This window comes from Lissotriton helveticus, chromosome 3_1 (assembly GCF_964261635.1).
Source record: "Lissotriton helveticus chromosome 3_1, aLisHel1.1, whole genome shotgun sequence".
NCBI classification, from domain to species: domain Eukaryota; kingdom Metazoa; phylum Chordata; class Amphibia; order Caudata; family Salamandridae; genus Lissotriton; species Lissotriton helveticus.
Window position 1 is genome coordinate 201850049 of NC_136061.1, and position 18237 is coordinate 201868285.

The 18237-nt window shown below is 46.0% G+C and overlaps 1 protein-coding gene across 1 annotated transcript in view; it reads right to left on the reverse strand.

Moving 5' to 3' along the window:
- Nucleotides 1-18237, reverse strand: part of TMEM132E (transmembrane protein 132E) — a 1094917-nt gene that overhangs the window by 180280 nt on the left and 896400 nt on the right. The window contains exon 4 of the mRNA XM_078679595.1: nucleotides 7912-8104. Within this exon, the coding sequence (XP_078535721.1) occupies nucleotides 7912-8104 (193 nt within the window). The remainder of the gene's footprint in view (nucleotides 1-7911; nucleotides 8105-18237) is intronic.

The following is an 18237-nucleotide window of genomic DNA, read 5'->3' on the forward strand; positions in this document are numbered from 1 at the left end:
AGTTTAAGCTCTTTCTTAAACTGGAGTAACATTGTTCATCCTGAAGGACAAGGGGATGCTGTTTCACATCCTGGGGGCATAGCTGTAAAAGGCCGGCTGTCTTGTTTTGTTTCTGTTTTAGTCTTAATCTGCAGTCTGATAGTTTCCTGGCTGTGTTTGTGCCGAGAACCATCAGAGATAATGAGCTTGCCTGTAAGGTAAGTGGGATGTTGATGTGACGGCACTGTATTTGATGCAGCTTGTTTTGAAGACAGTGTGGGCCGGCAAAAAGAGCCAATGAAGTCATATTTAATTCGACCATGAATGAGACGTGCTGAGGCATTTGGATGACCTTAACGGAAGGCCATGGAGCAGGATTTCACAGATGCGAGAGTATGAGCAGTTCTGAAGTCACTTTCTGGAAGGAACTGTTTCACTTTCTTCAGAAGAGAGCGACGTCTTTGTTTTTTGCCAAGGTGTTCCTTGACTTGGTATTCGGTGAAAGTTAGGGGTTGAAGCCATCAAGGTTCATGTCATTGAGTCAGGTTTGTACTTGTTGGGATGCAAAAGTCTCTGCATGGTGATGGACGTGCAACCCTGCCTTGAGTACCCAAGCTTCATAGATATTTAGATATCTGGTACTGATTTTTGGTCATAGATCAAGTGTGTACCGAATGATTGAATTAATCTCAGCCACTGGCAATTATTCTGGCCCGCATCCCAATTCATCGTTTTAAACCCACCGTGACATATCAGTTTGGAACCAGCCATATGCAAATCAGTCTTGACCCTGCTCCAACGGTAGTATGTCAGGAAGGCGCCACTGTGAAGTTTGTGCAGAAAAAGTCAGCAACCCTGTGAGTCAGGAGGGAGCCACTGTGAAATTAGGGCCATTATCTTAAGGAAGGTGAAACTAGCAACCCAGTCTTCCAGGAGTGGGCCATCGTGGAGGCAGGGCCATTGTCCTTCATTGTTGTGAACAGAACACCTAAACAATTGCCGAGAAGCTGCCAAGAAGGATGCATGACACCAATGCGGCCCCCCTGGAAACTGAAGAGGGACGAATATCAGGGAAAGTCTGCACAGACCCACACCATTAGGAGTCCAGGGCCTGCAGAGATGCATCTCAGTCCACCCGCACTTGCTGGCTGCTATCAGGTCACGTAAGCCTGTTCGAGGATATCAGGCCTGTTGGAAACTTGCCCAGATGTAGCGCATAGCACTATTGACGCTGATTCCTAAAGCCAAACCAAAGACTATTGTGGCCATATCTGAATGTCGCCTTCAGTATTGAATGGAAATAACCAGGCTCAGTAAAAGGGACTGAAGAACTCAGGGATACTGCCCAAGTTGACGCTAGCATGCTGACCTTCAGAGGCTGTGGGTATTATTATTTTGTGTGTTGCCTCCATATTTTGGATACTTACATTAAAATACTACACTTTTCATAAAAGCAAGCATTTGACTGGACTATCAAACTGATCGTGGTTACTTTTTGCACTTTAGTCCTGCACCTCTGTATGCATCACATCTACCTCCCTCTCAAAAAGCCTTGGATTGCGTGGCCCGTGCTACCACTGAGAGGCAAGGTGGCCTAGTTACGTAGGACACATAGTAGGTCAGGTCCCGGGAAGGCAAAAGTAAAAGATCTCAAACCTCGCAGTTGGCCCCGTAACCCCTGCTGGCCACGTGGCCCTCTGAAAGGGGGTTTGACTGTGCTATTTCTTGTTTGTTTGGTCTTGGCAAATAAAGAGAACTTTGCTTTGGTTGGGTTGCATGCCAGATAAGCACTAGACATCCATGTCTAGATGATGTGCTAGCAAGTTTTGAGGCATTGGATAACTGAAACAGAAAATAGTTTCAAGGAGAGTTGGTTATTGTTGGCATATTGGTGAACCTTAATATGGTTATCTATGAGTTGAGCATCAAGTGGCTCTGTGTAGAGGTTGAAGGTGACAGGAGACAATTTGACACCCTAAGAAAACAACCAGTGAAAGGCATTACAGGCTAATCTCATTCGAGATTCCAGGGTGCACATGAGGGTGGGATGGTCGACTGTGTCAAAGGTAGCTGTAAGTTCCAGCAATATCAGGAGGCCATCTTCATTCGTGGTCACGAGGCATCGGTAGTGGTATCCATGCTGCAGAATGATCTAAAGCCAGGCTGGTAGTTGTGTAGAGGATGATTATCATTGATGTTACTTGGAGCTGAACATAGGCTGCTTTTTCAATGATCTTGCAGATGAATGGTAGGTGCGTAGTTGGTGAGGTCATCAGTGTCTAGTGTAGGTTTCTTTAGGCGTGGGAGAATCTGGCATGTCTTGAGAGCTACTGGGAAGAGGACTTGAGTGAGGGAGGCATTGAACATGGTAGGTAGGTGTGCGAGAGCTTCCCAGGGAGAGCTTTGATGAAGGACAATAGTAAGAAATCTTCATAAGAAGTGTATTTGAGGAAGTTGAGCATGTCAGTGAGATCTGCGACAGACAGGGCTTTGGAGGCTGACCTACAGGAAGGAATAGGTGTAAAAGATGAAGCTGGTTGGTGTTGTTGCTGTGCTGTCAGATATTCAGTATTTTATCACTTAATAAGAGGTTGATGGCATTACACTTTTCTGTGGATTGAAGAATAGGTGAGTCTGGCATGGAGTTGATGCTATGTTTGACTGTCTAGAAAAGTGTTCTGCTTCTTTTGGTGGCTTTATTGATGGTATTGGTATAGTACTTTGCTTAGGGTGATGTAAAGCTCTGTCTGTGTGTTGCACGGAGGAACTTCAGTATCATTAGGATTACTGGTGTTCTGTCTTGTTTTCAATTTTCTTTCATTTCACTCTATAATTGGCAGGTCACAAAAGGATGCCTTCACACAGAAAGAGTCTAGATGGTGAGGTTACATTCAGATCCCTGTGGAATGTGGATTGGGAGGGTCACAAAAAGATCTATTCCCATTGAAGAATTAGGATTGTAGAAAGACCCCTTCATCACATTGTGAAATAAGATCATTGTTATACAACTTCACTGTCCAGGATGGTGTTGGGATTGCAAAAACATCCCTTGGTCGTGTAGCATGGTGAGGTTACAGGAATGTCATTTCATAGAGTGGAATGCTGGAGCCACAGGAAGATATCTGTATTGGTGGGGGTGGTGGAAGGACACAGGAATATACTTTCAAAGTGTGGGATCTTATTGTGGCAGTAAGGTCCGTTCAAATGATGGGATGTCGAGTTGCAGGAAGATCCTTTGCAGTGTAGGATAGAGGGCTGGAGGAAGATTTGTTTGCACCACTGATAGGTGATGGATTCACAGGAAGATTCTTTGACTATGTTGAGTAGGGGCTTGCAGGAAGACCCTTGTACAGCGTGTAATGACGGATCCACAAAAAGATCCCTTCATATTGTGGGATGCTGGGAGTCATAAGAATATCTTTTAACTGAATGGGATGGTGGAGTTCACAAAAACCCATTCCCGCTGTAGGTGGATGGGACCTCGGACAGGAAGATCCCTTGAGAAGGGGAACAGCGATTACAACGCAACTTTTACAACGAAGTACCTTTACGACGCAACCATTACAACGCAACTTTTACAACGACTTGCGCTGGGGGGCGCTCTAGGATAGGGAATAGTTTTAATTTACTATCCAACACCTTCCCTACTATCCACGGGGACTGGAGTTGAAATAGTAAATTAAACTATTCACTATCCAGCGCCCCCCAACGCAAGTCGTACATCCCTTGAGAATGTTAGATCTTGACACAGGGAGGGCCCTCCACCATGAACAGGGTAGGACAGTGGGCTGTTCAAAGATCTCCACAAAATATGGGGTGGCCTAGTCGGTGGAAGACACCCAGATTGCATGAATGAATTATGTGCTGATGATGCTATGGGGATGCCCCTCCCGTACATTGGTTTCTGAGATAGGCTACAGAGTGGGGCAAGCCAAGTAAAGTGTGGGATGGTTGGGACAGTCGGTCCCGAAGAGGGCAGTGATGCATGATGTATGCAAGAGTGGATTTCTGATGCTACATGCAGTGTGAGACAGAAGAAATTTCGAGATGAACCACTCATAGGGGCGTCAAGAGATTCTACCTTCAGATCTACTCACAATGGCTATCACAGCAGCGGCCCTTTGTTACTCTCGCACCTTTCCAAGCAGAGTCATAGATTTTAATGCACAATCTACAACCTGTCATGTTTTGTACAAAAAACACTCTCCTTACAATAGGAAGGAAAAAGATTTATATATTTTTTTTAAACATGCAAATGTTTGAAAATGGAGTGGTGCTGGCTGCCTCCGACTCCCCTGTCCACACTCACAGTGCTGTGAGGACCCTGTCCAAGTCATAAAGACGAATGCATCCTCCTAGAGGTACTCCCCCCCTCCCCCCGGTGATCTGTACGGCTTTAAGTGGTGAACTGTGCCAGGCCTTGCAAACATAGCAACACCAGCTCAATTCCGGCCATGACTCAAGGTGCACAAGCAGAGGAAGAAAGAAACCCCATTCCAGTGAAGCCCTCAAAACAATACTTACCTCTGCTCCAGGACAGTCGTATCGGTTTCTGGGTCCTCTGCCAGCCTTACTAGAGTCATTTCCCAACCTTAGGTCACAAGGGTGTCTGCCAATCTCAGTGGATTTTGGCCTGCGGTCCTGAAGTGGTGTGGAGCAGCGGCCAGGGTGCATGACTCCGGACCACGGGGTTCATGGTTCGATCTCCAGTGCCGCGGGCAGGTTAGCCAGCATCATGTGACTCTGGGCAATAGCTCGCTTAATCTTCCCGACGGCCCCAGCGCTGGGACACCTCTAGGTAGCTGCGCGCATTACAAATGCTGGTATTAAAGTTCATGGATTCTTCTCCAATACAGAGAAATGCCTCTCTCAGACCGGCCTTGCATGAGGAGGACGGAAACCAGCCAAAACCTTCATTACAATAGGAAGGTGAAGGGTAAATGTGTCTCATTCATGGGCTATTGAGAATGAGGAATACCTGATACTTATGGCGGTGCCACCCCAGAGTGGAATAAAGACTCAGGCAAACCTGTTACAGGAGTTGATTCTGATTCCGCGAAGAAAGTCGGACCTCATTGCCAAGAAAAGAGGCACCGTGGACAAGCAAGGAGAACATATGCGAGAAAAGAGAACATGTGAGCCCTCAGCAATGTGGAAGCTTGCCTCTTGTACACAGATTCTTGAGACTGTGAGTTATTTCACAACTTCAGTGGAAAAGAACTGCAAGGGATAAAATAACGTTACTGCTTTGTAAATTAATGTTGGTTTGCCGATGTATTTCAGTTCAATATTGAAGGCAAATGCGGCCATGGCATTCATCGGGTGCTGGTTTTCAAGCACAGATGACCTATTGCCTGCCATTTAATTCCGATTTTCCCCTACATTTGGATTTTTCAATTTCTGTCATCCAAGTTTTTTTCTTATTAAATCTGCACTGCTGCGTTGCAAGTCCTTTGAAAAGGAGGGAGCTTTGCATTACCGCCACTAGACATCGAGGTCAGATTGCTAAGAAGGGGAGGGTGAGCCAGGGTTGAACTTAATCTTCAGAGGTGAGTAGGGCACTCTGGGATTCTAGGCCCTTTCGATGGAGAGCAGTGACCCCTTGGGCGGTGTTGAAGAAGATGCGGTGACGCAAGCCTACATTTAGAGCCCTTTGGGCAGGATGTCACGTCTAGCTCTGCAGGATACTCCCAGCAGCCGCATTAGCAGTGAATGGTGGCTACAAGCAAGACATGTGGGAATACCACCCTAACCATAGGTATTCTCTTCTATATGAAGCAGAGCTCACCCCTGGGGAAGCAGGTGTGTGAATAGCATTTTTAGTGTTTTAGTAGAATTATTATAGTACTATTAAACATTTTGACGAATGCAGTTTGTGAATAGGCCCCAGTCTGTAACCCATGTATTCTGTCCAAGTCTTTCAACATCCGAGTTTCAATGAACCAACCTATATATCCAAGCCTTTCAGCATCGGGCCATCTGGCAACCACTAGTTTATGTGTAACCCCTCAGTCTGCCCCTGCCCTTATACAGAGACAATAGTGCAGGACAACCTTACTCTTGTACTGGCAACCCCATGAAACACCTCATAACCTCCAACTAGGTCTCAGGCACAGAAGCAAGTCGTGCACACCTGAGAGCGTGGACAGTATTGCATAGGCTGCACCAAGAAGGACTTCTCGCGACCACCTTTATGTTGCCCTGCTGATCCTAATTTATGGAGTGTATTGGGATGCAAACACCTGTACCACTAATGTTTAACTTTGGAGCCTCAAACATTGGAAGAAGACCCGCTACAATGACGTATCCGGAAGTAAAAAAATATTGGTGTTTTCTCGGTGTTACTTCGAGAGGTCTATACTGGATTCACAAGTGTTAGCCAGAAGTCTGCATACATTGAACACCTGCATGAAAGATCGTCAGGCGCAAATCTATGGCGTTCTCCATAATGCATGGATGGGGATTTAAAGTGAAAGCAACATGCAGGAAATAAAACAAAGCATTTTTTGTCAGACGAAAACTCCCAAAAATTCAAAAATACTTATTTTCCTGCTTGTTATTCAACTTTTCTCGTTGGAAAGTTGAAACTGGGACAGTAGTTGGAAGTTGAGAACTGCTACACTAACAAGGTTCTAGTGACAACAAAGATGACGTGTGGAGGGAAAACAGCACATTTTCTCTTGGCAGTTCATCACTTCAGCTGACAGTGCCTTGTCCTGCATGTCTGAGGAGGTGAGAACAGATGAGGCGACTGCAGCACATCTTGTCTCAGATCCCTCTGTCTCTGTGACCGCCCCCGCGAACAGATGGGATCTAGGAATGTTGCATCCCAGCTCTGAGAGCTTCTCTTACAGGAAGCTCACATAGAGTGAATATGGTGTGTGTTTAACTTAGTGTGACTAGGTGAGTGTAGCTGTGTGGCTGAGAATGGTTGAGTGCCTGGGGTTGTGAACATGAGTGACTAAGTTAGTAACTGGTTGAGTGCCATTAAATGGGTGTATCTAAGTAGAGGAGTGTGGATAACTATGACAAAGTGCCTAATTGTATTATTATGCAAGATATGAGAGCCGATTACGATGTTGTTAGGAAGGGCTCCGGATGGGATTCGGTAATGTTGAATCAGATTCGGAACTCTTGTTTCCTACCAAATCGTATAGTTTTCCCAATGACCGATTACGATGCCTGGAAACCGTTGAGCAGACCGAATCAGTTCTGAAAGGCATCCAGGCAGCCCATGTCTTTCAGAGCCAATTCATACAGCTCTATGGACACGGTTTCCAGACGAGCCATGACCATGACCGATTCGGACAACCGTTTCGATTAAGTTTGCCCGAGATGAAATGTCTTTCGGAATCGGGCTTTGGAGGCCGGTTGCGGGCCCCCTTCACCCAGACGCATCCGAATGTGGACCGAGGGGGAACCCAATGGGCCCCTCTTCTCAGCCATGCACAATGTGGCAGGCACCATGCGGTGCATGCCACAGGCTACAAGGTTTTTCCCAACCACCATTTTTTTCAATGGGAGCCTGTGTTCGTATTAGGAACATAGGCTCCCATTAAAGTCAATGCAAGTCCGACTGATTGATGTTGCGAGGCATCATAATCGGTCGTCGGGCAGAGTTTATGGCCTTCAACCATATCCACTAGTTCACTGATGCTGCTGTGAACACCTACTAGTTCAGAGAAGCAACAGTGACTAGTGGATAAGGCTCAGACAACAAAATCCTGCTTCATCATCTCCAAACCATTCTCAGGTGCACGCCATTTAATTCCAAGATCACTTCACATGCAGTGCATTTGTAAATATTTTATCTGTAAATAATTTCGCAATTACTGACTGATGAGCATTTTCGAGTCATAGCACACTAAGGGGGATGAAGAGGTGGGGGGAGGGGTGCAGCTAGGCCCAGTAGATCAAGGAGAAGCTACTCACCATTGCCAGCGGCACGATGGCCCGGATGTCCTTCTGGATGACCGTCAGCTCTGTGACCACCTTCTCAAGGTCAGGGGGCGGGTTCCGGCCACGGTAGTCGATGTGCCACATGATGCGGCGAGTCACCGATTGGCTGGTGAAGTTCTCCATCTCGAAGTCCAGCTGCATGATCTCGTATGAGGGCTCGCTGTTCCTGGAGGAGAGAGAGCGAGAGTTCACCATGGCCGCTTTATCAAATCAGAGATAGCACTGAAGGCATTTCATCAAAAGAGCAAAAGATGCACCTAAAACCATGTATAGGGTACAGTCAGGACCATTGGAGTTATGTGATTGTGCGGCCGCTTCATTTTTCGCATAAATATAGATTACTGCACTTGACACATAATCCCTATTCTGCCACATAATCTGCAGATTTTAACAAGTTTCTAGCTCAAACCCTTCAAGGGTTACTAAAAATGCAGCGATATGTGCTGTCACACAGTGAAAGGTCCTTTGCAAAGCTTGACAGGTCACTTTTTTCTTGCTTATAGCAAAATGTGGGTATTAAAATGGCACCAATGTGGTGCATCTCAAAACGAAGTGGTCGAATGCACACCTTATAGTACTCAAATTATTCTGGTTACTTATAGCAATTGTTGCATGAAGACTTATTTTGTGCTCTGTCCCAAATAGCACGAATTTATGAAATCCAAGCATGTGTGGCACATCCTTAGGTCCCAACTCCAAATCGCACAACCTTAGAACAAGAACTTTTTCTTCATCCCAAGAATCCAATTTACTTCCAGTACTACCTTACACTTAAATTCCGGTAGGTGTTTTTTGCTCGTAGAATTTTGTTTGCTTTTGTATGATTGTTTAGGAAGACGGGTACGGTGAATGGAACATTACATTGAGATTATGTTTTATGAATTTAGTTTGAGGGAAACCAAGTAAAATATTCATGTTTCTTTTCTAATGTTTTCAGTTACCCCTGACGAAGGGCTATACAGCCCGAAATGCATTGGGTGGAGAAAGTTTGAGTCTACCCGGTATGAACTGTGAATTCCTACATGCTACAGTGAAGGCCCAGATGGGCGCACCTGTGGCATTTGAAATTGTGGAATTACGCTGCCATTGTAGTGAATGGATTAAACATGGAAGAGGGTAGGAATAAAAACATGGATTAAACATTATGTACTGGAGGTAAATTGGATTCTTGTGATGAAGGAAAGGTTCTTGCATTTTTTAGGAAAGAGATAGGAACACACTGGAAGTACAGCAGAAGTGTTGTGTGTACTATAAGTATCCTCACCAAGAAGGGAGGTAGGTGATGTTCAGAACACTCTATCTAACAGATATAGAGGAGGTTTTTTGTGATAAATTCCTTGGTTCCCTGTCAGGAAGCACATACTGTTTAAAAGAGTTTGCATTGTCCATTGTACAATGTGCAGTAACCAAATGCGAGTGGCTGTCGTTCGCGCACTGTGTGATTTAGTGCTATTTTTTAGCACAAAACGCACCTTGATGTCCAGAATTGACACAGACATTTTTGTGCTAAAAAGTGCAAAACGCTGGACCAGTATTTCACATAATAAAGTGTAATTTCTAGGGGTGGGCGGAATTTGCGTAGTCGAGCTACGCAAAGCTCCGCGAAATGGAAAAAAATCTCCGCCAGCACACGTAAGTTCCGCGGACACGCGGAATTGCTCTGCCCGTTCGGGATGCTTTTTTCCTGTTTGTGAATGCTGTTTGCGTGCTCGGGGAGAAATATCTTGCGAACATGCATTTTGAAAGCGCGAACAAGTAAAAAATTCCGCAAAGCAGCAGATCGCGGAATTATTACCCAAATTCCGGGAGCGGAACGGAATTTACCGCCCAGGCCGAGTAATTTCGCATAATTTTGAGGCATTGTAATCTCCATAAATGAAATGATATGATTTTTGCCCAGGATTGGTGCACCACCGCCACAAGCAACTCAGATCACTTCACTCGGAAAGAACTCTATTTAGGAAGGATAAATTAAGGGACTGTTGTGCTGGCGGCGGATGTGAGGGACAAAAAACCATAGAATGTTGAGGGAAAAAAATGCTTCTTGAAGAATCAGTAGGAGCAGTTGACAAGTTATATGGCGCGAGGGCTTCCCCAACCATGCCCCACCCACATGACTGCATCGGTAGCTCCTGAGCTCCAGCAAGCAGTGCTGGGCAGTGTGTTTTATAAACTGTCATCTGTCACGCATTTCAATTCCGCAGCATGACATTATCGGAGGTATGCTGGACCGGAGAGAGGAGAAGCAGTTAATTTAATAACAGGGCCTGCTGCAAGGCCATGTTTTCCCGATTCTGGAGATGGAGGGGCGGGGGGGTGCGGTGTTTGAAGGCACTCAGCTAAATGCAGGTCCATGAGATCATACAAATGGCGGGATCACGCAGACAGGACACAATTCATTCTTACATATGATCTGATATAAGGCCTCTGGGCCAATAATGAAACAGACATCACTAATGCAACAGCAAGAGGTCTGGATACGTCATGGAACCCAGGAAGCATAGAGAAATGTAGTTTTAGCCAGGGCTTTAGGTGGGCCGGGTCTCGCCGGTGCTGAGCACCGGCAGTTTTTTAAAGGGGGCTTCGAAACGGGTCTCTATCGGGCTCTGTTTTGTGCCAAGACGGTCTGTTTTTTTCTGGACTGTAGTGACAGCAGGCAGACGCGGTCTGCAGTGGGAGTACCTGCCGGGTGGTGATGTGGGGAGGGGGAGGGGCAGGGTGGGGGATAGTAATCTATGGATTACGGAGGTTTACAGGTAAGTAGACATATAAATAAATAAAACGAATTTAGTTGCATGCGCTGCATCCCCAAATGCGATGCAGTGTGTGCAACAAAATTTGTTTTATTTATTTATATGTTAACTTACTTGTAAACCTCCGTAATCCATGGATTACTACCCTCCACCCTGCCCCTCCCCACGTCACCGCCCTGCAGGTATTCCCACTACCGACTGCGGCTGACAGCAGGTACATCGATGTGCACTGCTCACACTACTCACTTCTCACTAGTGGAGAAGTTACGGCATGACGTCATGCCAGGTGAGCGTTGGAAGGGAATCCTTTAAAGAGAATCATTTTCTCTCTGGATTTACCTTCTCGTTTTGGAACTCAGGAGCAGCAACATTGTCGTGGTGTCACTAGGGCTTTAAGTGGAATCTTTTTCAATATTATATACAAGCCATAGTTGCTGCTTATTTTTCTTATGCAACTAACAACCATTGACAAAGCCAATAGTCATGACTTGTTGTTGGTATGATGTTACTTGTTGTATAGTATATCTGGATGCAATGACATAAACAGCAAAATACAAGTCGGGCAGCACACTATGCTTAGTACAGATTTTTACCTTACATTTTAAGCCATGCCCCAAATTACATTGGCCACGCCCCTCTGAGAGACCCCCAGTTTTTTCATCCCACTTAAAGCCCTGATGAGGAGTATTTTTGTCTCACTGCACGCTGGGGTTGGGTTGTCATTCCTGTTGGCTGATGAGGCGAGAGTGTCACGCAGGAGTGTGACTGAAGACGAGGGTCATCGGCGAGCTGCACATATACATGGTCGTTCCTACAGAAGGCGCGTTCTTCCCTTGAGCTCTCAGTGCCCCCAATAAGGCTCTTTTGTGCCAGAGAGAAGAGCGCGTGGCCAGCAGGCTGCACGAGAAGGAAGCAAGAAGCGGACTGCAGAGCACCTCTGCAGCATCACAGCTGGATGGCCCTGGTGTGCAGGCACTCATGACAAAGATAGACTGCGTGGATATCGTGAGCAGGGAGAGAGGCCTGCAGGCGGCGTGAGGCACCCCACACACAATGAGACGGTAAACACCGCTCCCATGAGGGCCCAGGAAACCATGCTTGACACGCCCAGCCCTTCAGGGTCCAGCCAAAGGCCGGCCAGGAGCAGGTGTGTCACTGAGGAAGAGCAGTGAAGCCAAGAGCAGGTGTGTCACTGATGAAGAGCAGTGAAGCCAAGAGCAGGTGTGTCACTGAGGAAGAGCAGTGAAGCCAAGAGCAGGTGTGTCACTGAGGAAGAGCAGTGAACCCAAGAGCAGGTGTGTCACTGAGGACGAGCCAAGAGCAGGGGTGTCACTGAGGATGAGCAGTGAAGCCAAGAGCAGGTGTGTCACTGAGGAAGAGCAGTGAGGCCAAGAGCAGGGTTGTCACTGTGGACGCGCAGTGAGGAGCTGACACGCTGGATGAAGCCAGAGGCGGTACCTCAGGGTCCCGTCATGTTCTTCACTCTCGACCACACCAGCTAGCGAAATGTCATGTTATATAAACTTGTAGCGCGTACAGCTACTCCCAAGAGCGTCCCGGACCAAGGCCTAGAAAGATCGAGGAACAGAGTTTAAAACAAAGAGTTTTTTAACTTTTTCTTAAAGATCCGGGAATCTTGGATGCTACGGCAAGGCGTTCCATGCCAGAGCAGCTTTCCGGGCAAGGGAACACCCGCCAAGCCTTTGGCAGGTGAACCGAGGAGTCTGAGCCAGTAGTTGAGAAGAGGTGCGCAGATGTCTCGCAGGGACATAAAAGGAAAGCCTCTTTTGCAAGTAACTGGGCCCCAGGCCGTGCATGGCACTGTGGGCCATCGTCAAGATTTTGAATTTCATCCACACCTCTATAGGAAGCCAGTGCAAAAAACGCAGATGGAGACGCACACTGCTCCTGCTGGGGAGATCCAGCAAGAGCCGGGCCACGGAATTTTGCACTACCTGTAGCTTGTTCAGAAGATAGCCTGGGGTCCCAACGTACAACGCATTTGCGTAGTCTAAGCGGGAAAGAATCAAAGCCCGAACAACAGTTTCCATCGCAGCTTTTGGGAGAAGAGGGAGAAACTTCCTCAAAGTTTTTAAAATGCCAAAACAGGCCACCGCCAGCTTCTTAACCTGGGTTGAAAAGGTTAAATTCTCCTCAAACCACACACCCAGATTATTTGCGGCGTTTTCCAACCAACTTGGCAGGGGAAACCCTGGAGGCAAAAGCATCTCCCTAAAATTGGTAGGAAATTTGCCATATAGAAGGATCTCAGATTTCTCCTCATTACACTTATTGGACTGAGCCGGCCAGTGAAAGACGGAGTAGACAGTGTTGAAATGATTCAGAAACACTAAAGATGGAGACAGCCTTATACAGACTAAAAACGGAAGCAGGCTGGACAACAGGGAATTCTGACTGAGCACGTTCGACTATTAAATTAGAAGACAGTTTTTCATTTGGGAATTTGTTTTCATGTAGAACAGCTATCTCACATGGCTGACCTCACTTTGAAGCTCAGAATGAAGTCTACCAAGGAGTGGGCTTCTCTGTACTGGACAGTGTTATAATCAGATTATTGTATATCAAGGCTTAGGACACCAGCAGCCAAGGGCTCCCAGGCTGCTCTTAGGTGCTTCATATATGACCCCATCAACAGCAGGGGAAGTTGGGAAAAGGTCTCCTCCCCTAGAGGACTATAAATTGTTGCCCCGTGGCTAAGTCCGCCTATTAGGAAAACGTCTTCTTTACATGTACCCCACAGAAAGCAAGTCCGTTTCAGGGGCTAGTGGGCATCTCTTCTGTTGCCGGCAGCAGTCGCCAAAGATCACTGCTGCATGTCTTTCCACGTGGTGACTGCTAGATCATTTTTCTGCTAATAATTTAGGAGGTCTCGATGAAGCCCTTTTGCTGCACACTCACGCACTGTGTTTGCAATGTCACTCTTACTACACATGGACTGGAGAGCCTATGGCTAATATGGTCTCAGAGTAACTGTGTATGGAGACTTTGCCTGACAGCCCAGGACTGTAATAATAAGTACTAACGTGAGCTCTGGCTCACAGTAAATAGCTGGTGAACTAGAACGGTGAGTTGTTGCATACATAGAGATGCTCTGCAAGACACACATCACAAGATAAAGAGCAGACCCAGTGGCAGCTCCTCCGCTACGTTGGAAGAGCGTCGCCCCACTGCTTTTCACCAGTGTAAAAAAAAAAAGGTTAACTCAATGTTATTATCGTTTTTTTTTTCGCTGCTGCAGCAGCTATGCAGGGCGGGGCTGCTCTGCTGACAGAGGAGCAGTGGGCACTCTAAGTGCGCATGATTGTTTGGCAGGCCATCTTGGGCCGGCCAGTCATTGACACTTTGCATGTTCACCCAGGCTCCCAGTCCCCGTCTGAGCACCTAACCAAGGCGCTCAGACCAGCGGGGCAGGACGGGCCATAGCGGTCACCGGGCAATCCACCGGTGCGCCGCACGGGTAGCGACGGTTTTGTGCCCCAGGGGGCCATTTTTTGTTACAGCGGCATAGCTGCAAAATCGGCCCTGTAACAAAATCGGCCGAAAACCGGCCCTGGCAAAGAGCTTGGCGGCACCCACAATCCCCCAGGGGAGGCGGGGGCAGCCGAGCACTTTGCCAGGGCCAGTTTTGGTTCTTTGGTTCCCAGTCAGGCCCTGCAGATCAGTCACAAATCTGCATTGCAGTGGGTGGCAGTGGGTGCCAGTGTCACCCACTAGAAACCACCGGCTCAAATTAAGCACTCCTTTGAATGTGCAGGGGCACTTGCTTCATTTTGTCTTTCTTTGCCACATGCTTTTCAGCTCCCGCTGCTCCTTTCACGCTTTGCTCGGGAGACTTTGCCTTCTATCCCTCCTTACATTTGTTGGTTTCTACTTTGTAATTTTGATGTATTCATTTTTTTATTATCATAAAAGATATAAACTTGAATTATTTACGCTTTTTGCTTCTTTGTCATATTTAAGAATCTGAAGGATTCCTGTACGTTATTTGTTTGTGCTTTCACTTTTCGTTATCATTAAAGTTAAAATACTGTGACCCATTTCTTTGTTAATAAAATGTAAATAAAAAGCATATTAAAAAGATTGTTCGGCGTTACGTCAGGTCTACTTGATTGAGGCCTAGGTAAATGAAGGTTTATATGGATGAGATTAAAGTTTAGGAGAAGTTTTGTATTTACAGAGTCTTGTAAGACAATACTCTACAAGTGAATGCCACTTATACTGTGAACCTTGTTTCTAATTTGCAAATCCCGCCACAAAAAGGTGCACACAGGCTCGTTAGCACAGACTGACTGTAGTGCAAGGTTCAGAAACAGAGACTCGGCATACACACACTCTAGTGGCCCTGAGTCTGCCATCTTGCAGGTAATATGCTTCCTTTCACACAGGTGTGTAGTTATCAATAGTGCAGCAGGTGTACTAGCACCGGGGCACACAAAGTTAAGGGGGGCACAGCACCCCCGGTATGGCTGTCTTTCACTACCTAACCATTAATGGGGGGTCTATTTTCTTTGGATGCTTTAGGGTCCATGGTTGCATTGCTAGCTCACTACTTTCACAGGATGCTATAGCTTGGACGTCTTTGATAAGAAATAGAGCAACTTATTATTATTTTTTTTTTAAATATATATATTATATATAGACACAACAACAAAGAAAACATCATCACATTGAATGCTATAGAGATGGTGGCACACAACTCACTCAGGGACAATGTGGATTCCGGTTTTTTGCAATGAAACTACTAAAGGACAATGCCATCAAAAGATCAGTAAGGGGTATACTTCATATTCTGAAGACCAAATTAGGAGCCGTTTCCACTTGTGTTGGTGATAACAAAATCCGACCTGCATGTTCACAGGGCCAGCATTGAAAATCTTGAAAAGTTCTTGTGTCCAAAAGCCACTGCTTGCAAATCTTGTGTTTAAGGCCCCCCGCTTCTTGGGCTGGTGGACCTTGCGCCTTAGGAAAGATCTAAGTCCTTTTATAACCTAGGACTAAATTGGCATGCAAACAAATCATGCGCAGGGCGGCCAAGCCCCCACTATCTGAACCAGGAACTCCTGTGAGGAGCAAAAGAAAACTGGCAGCCCACAAGAGCCATGCCTACTTTATATACAACTTTGCTCCAAAGAACTACAATTCCTTTGTGTATCTAGAACTATGAAAACCTCAAGCTTCAAGCTATGTGGAATAATTGTTACCAGTTATCATTGCTAGTGGCCGCCTGAACAAGGAAATGGAAGTGTATTCGACACTAGCCCAGGGAAACTTTGAAATCTACCCTCATAAAGAGCAAGGCTTTGTGGATTTGGGAAGCCCAGCGGCTCACAATTGTATGCAAAAATGTTTTAAAGTTTGAAGTATTTCTAATATTAAAGCGACCAAAGTTTTTTATCACAAAAAGGCAAGAGGAATGTGACATGCCGGGCATAGAGTGGCAGCCACTTACCTTGCTTGGATAGAACCACCTGCCTGATATATTCCCGGATCAGGTTAGTCCCAGGGTGGTACTTCGAGGAACAGGGACAGGAGATGATGTGACCCTGGTGTGAGTGACAGCTGGGAAACTCAATGCCAGCTGCTCGTCTGCATCATTTCCTTTAGCCTATCCCAGAACCCCCACCGTGAGATCTTGGGAATGGGAAGACAGAAGAAGATAAGCACGGTCTAAACATACCCGTGAAGTCTGATGCCACATCCCCCTTCATCAGGGCATCCAGTTGCAGGGATTGGTCACATTTTCAATTACATTCCCTCAGGCAAATTCTCATAAATTTGTATTTCTATGTGAAGTATGACATTAGCGGAGTTTGCCCGACTACACAGGCGTAACTAAAGATTTGCCCGTCCATAGAAAAGAGCCATCCTACAGTTTCACCTTTCTCTCACACAATATCTCGTCAGCAGCGGAGTGGCAACTTACATCGAAGTAGACTTCAACCGTCAATGCCGTATCCACTAACGATAGGATGATGGTCCGAAGATGAAGATGCGGCGTTAGTCTACTCCTAAAGGCAGCTAATCAACAACAATGTCAACATTCTAGAATAATGATTGACAGGACTTCCCTAGCGTTTGCTGGTCTGTACCCCAATTCCTAAGGGGGATACTGGATTTTTCTATTTATTGTTCTATTTGAATGAAGCACACCTACACATAATTGCAGTCTGCATTCATTACTCTGAGGCCTGCTCTTTAACTTCTCTTTTTACCTCCCCCCGGGATATCAAGGCAATGCCGGACACTAGCTGAATACCCCCATTGCAATGTCACTAGCGATAGCATCAAAGGTCTCTGGATGGAGGGCTCGCTCCTCTCGGCTTCCCACTTACATACTACATTTACCGGTACACGTGTTGGCAAAGCAGCGATTCACACGATTCACCACAATGTCCTCCGTAACAATGATTCCCAACAGGCAAATGTGTCTTCTCTTGGAGCGCCTGCTTGATATATTTAGAAAACCAATTGAGCTTGTCTCATGGTTCTTATGAATGAGGTTCTCAAGCGAGCTTTTGGGTTTCAATTTGCATACGTTTTCCCTTTAGCCAATCAGAAACTACCATCATCAGCCAGGTTCCTGCCACAACAGTCTACTGGGCTTAAGTAACTGGTCTAGAGATTCTACGAGCTTTCTCCAAAAGTGCTGCCAACTCTGATGACAACAAAATGTATCCTCTTCTGCAAAACGGAATTGAGTTTAAATTAGGAGAGAGGTGACCTCTCAAGGAACATCTACGCACAGTAGCACCATTTTAAAACCTCTACTGGGAGACCCAAAGCAAGTGTTGGAATAGCCCTCACGGTTCAATCCTCTGCTTCTTTGTGAGTATTGAGACAAGAAAATGTAAGAGAAGAAGCAGAAATAGTTCATGTGGAAGAGGTGAGGAAAGCCCAGCCCTGGCGGTAAGGATTGCTTACTAGCTTCAGGGCAAAGCAAATGTCTCAACCGTGGGGTGCCTCACTAGTACGAAAATAAAATGTGTCAAACAGATTTGATGTATTCTATTACAGAAAATTATATTGGAGGCAGTACGGAGGGAACTATATGTGGTTTCATAACAAGGGAGCAGTGGGGGAATCTTACAAGCGCACCGGCTTGGAATATTGTAAATTACCGTGTGTTTATTGTGATGGATGAAATGTGTCAGTCAATTTTATGAAACTGGCACTTCTATAAAGTGAGACTCCGGCAGCAACAGTAAAGTATTATCACCGTGGGGCAGCGTAGACGGTGAATACTTGACAAGGACTGGCCGTGTACAAGGTGCACTGTCCACAGCTGAGAGTAAGGCAGCGCAAGGACGAAATATCAACTGTATTTAAACAAGCATTGGAAATGCAATAGGTCTCGCAGCATTAGAGTTAGTGCTTTTAGAATTGTTTATGGGTTTTTTGTTGTAAATCTTTAGCATTTTTATTTCTTGTAGCCAATGCTAAAGAATTACAAATCAAAAAAGCCATAAACAATTGTAAAAGCTTTAACTAAAAATCCTCTGAGACCTATTGCACTGTGTGAGGGTGA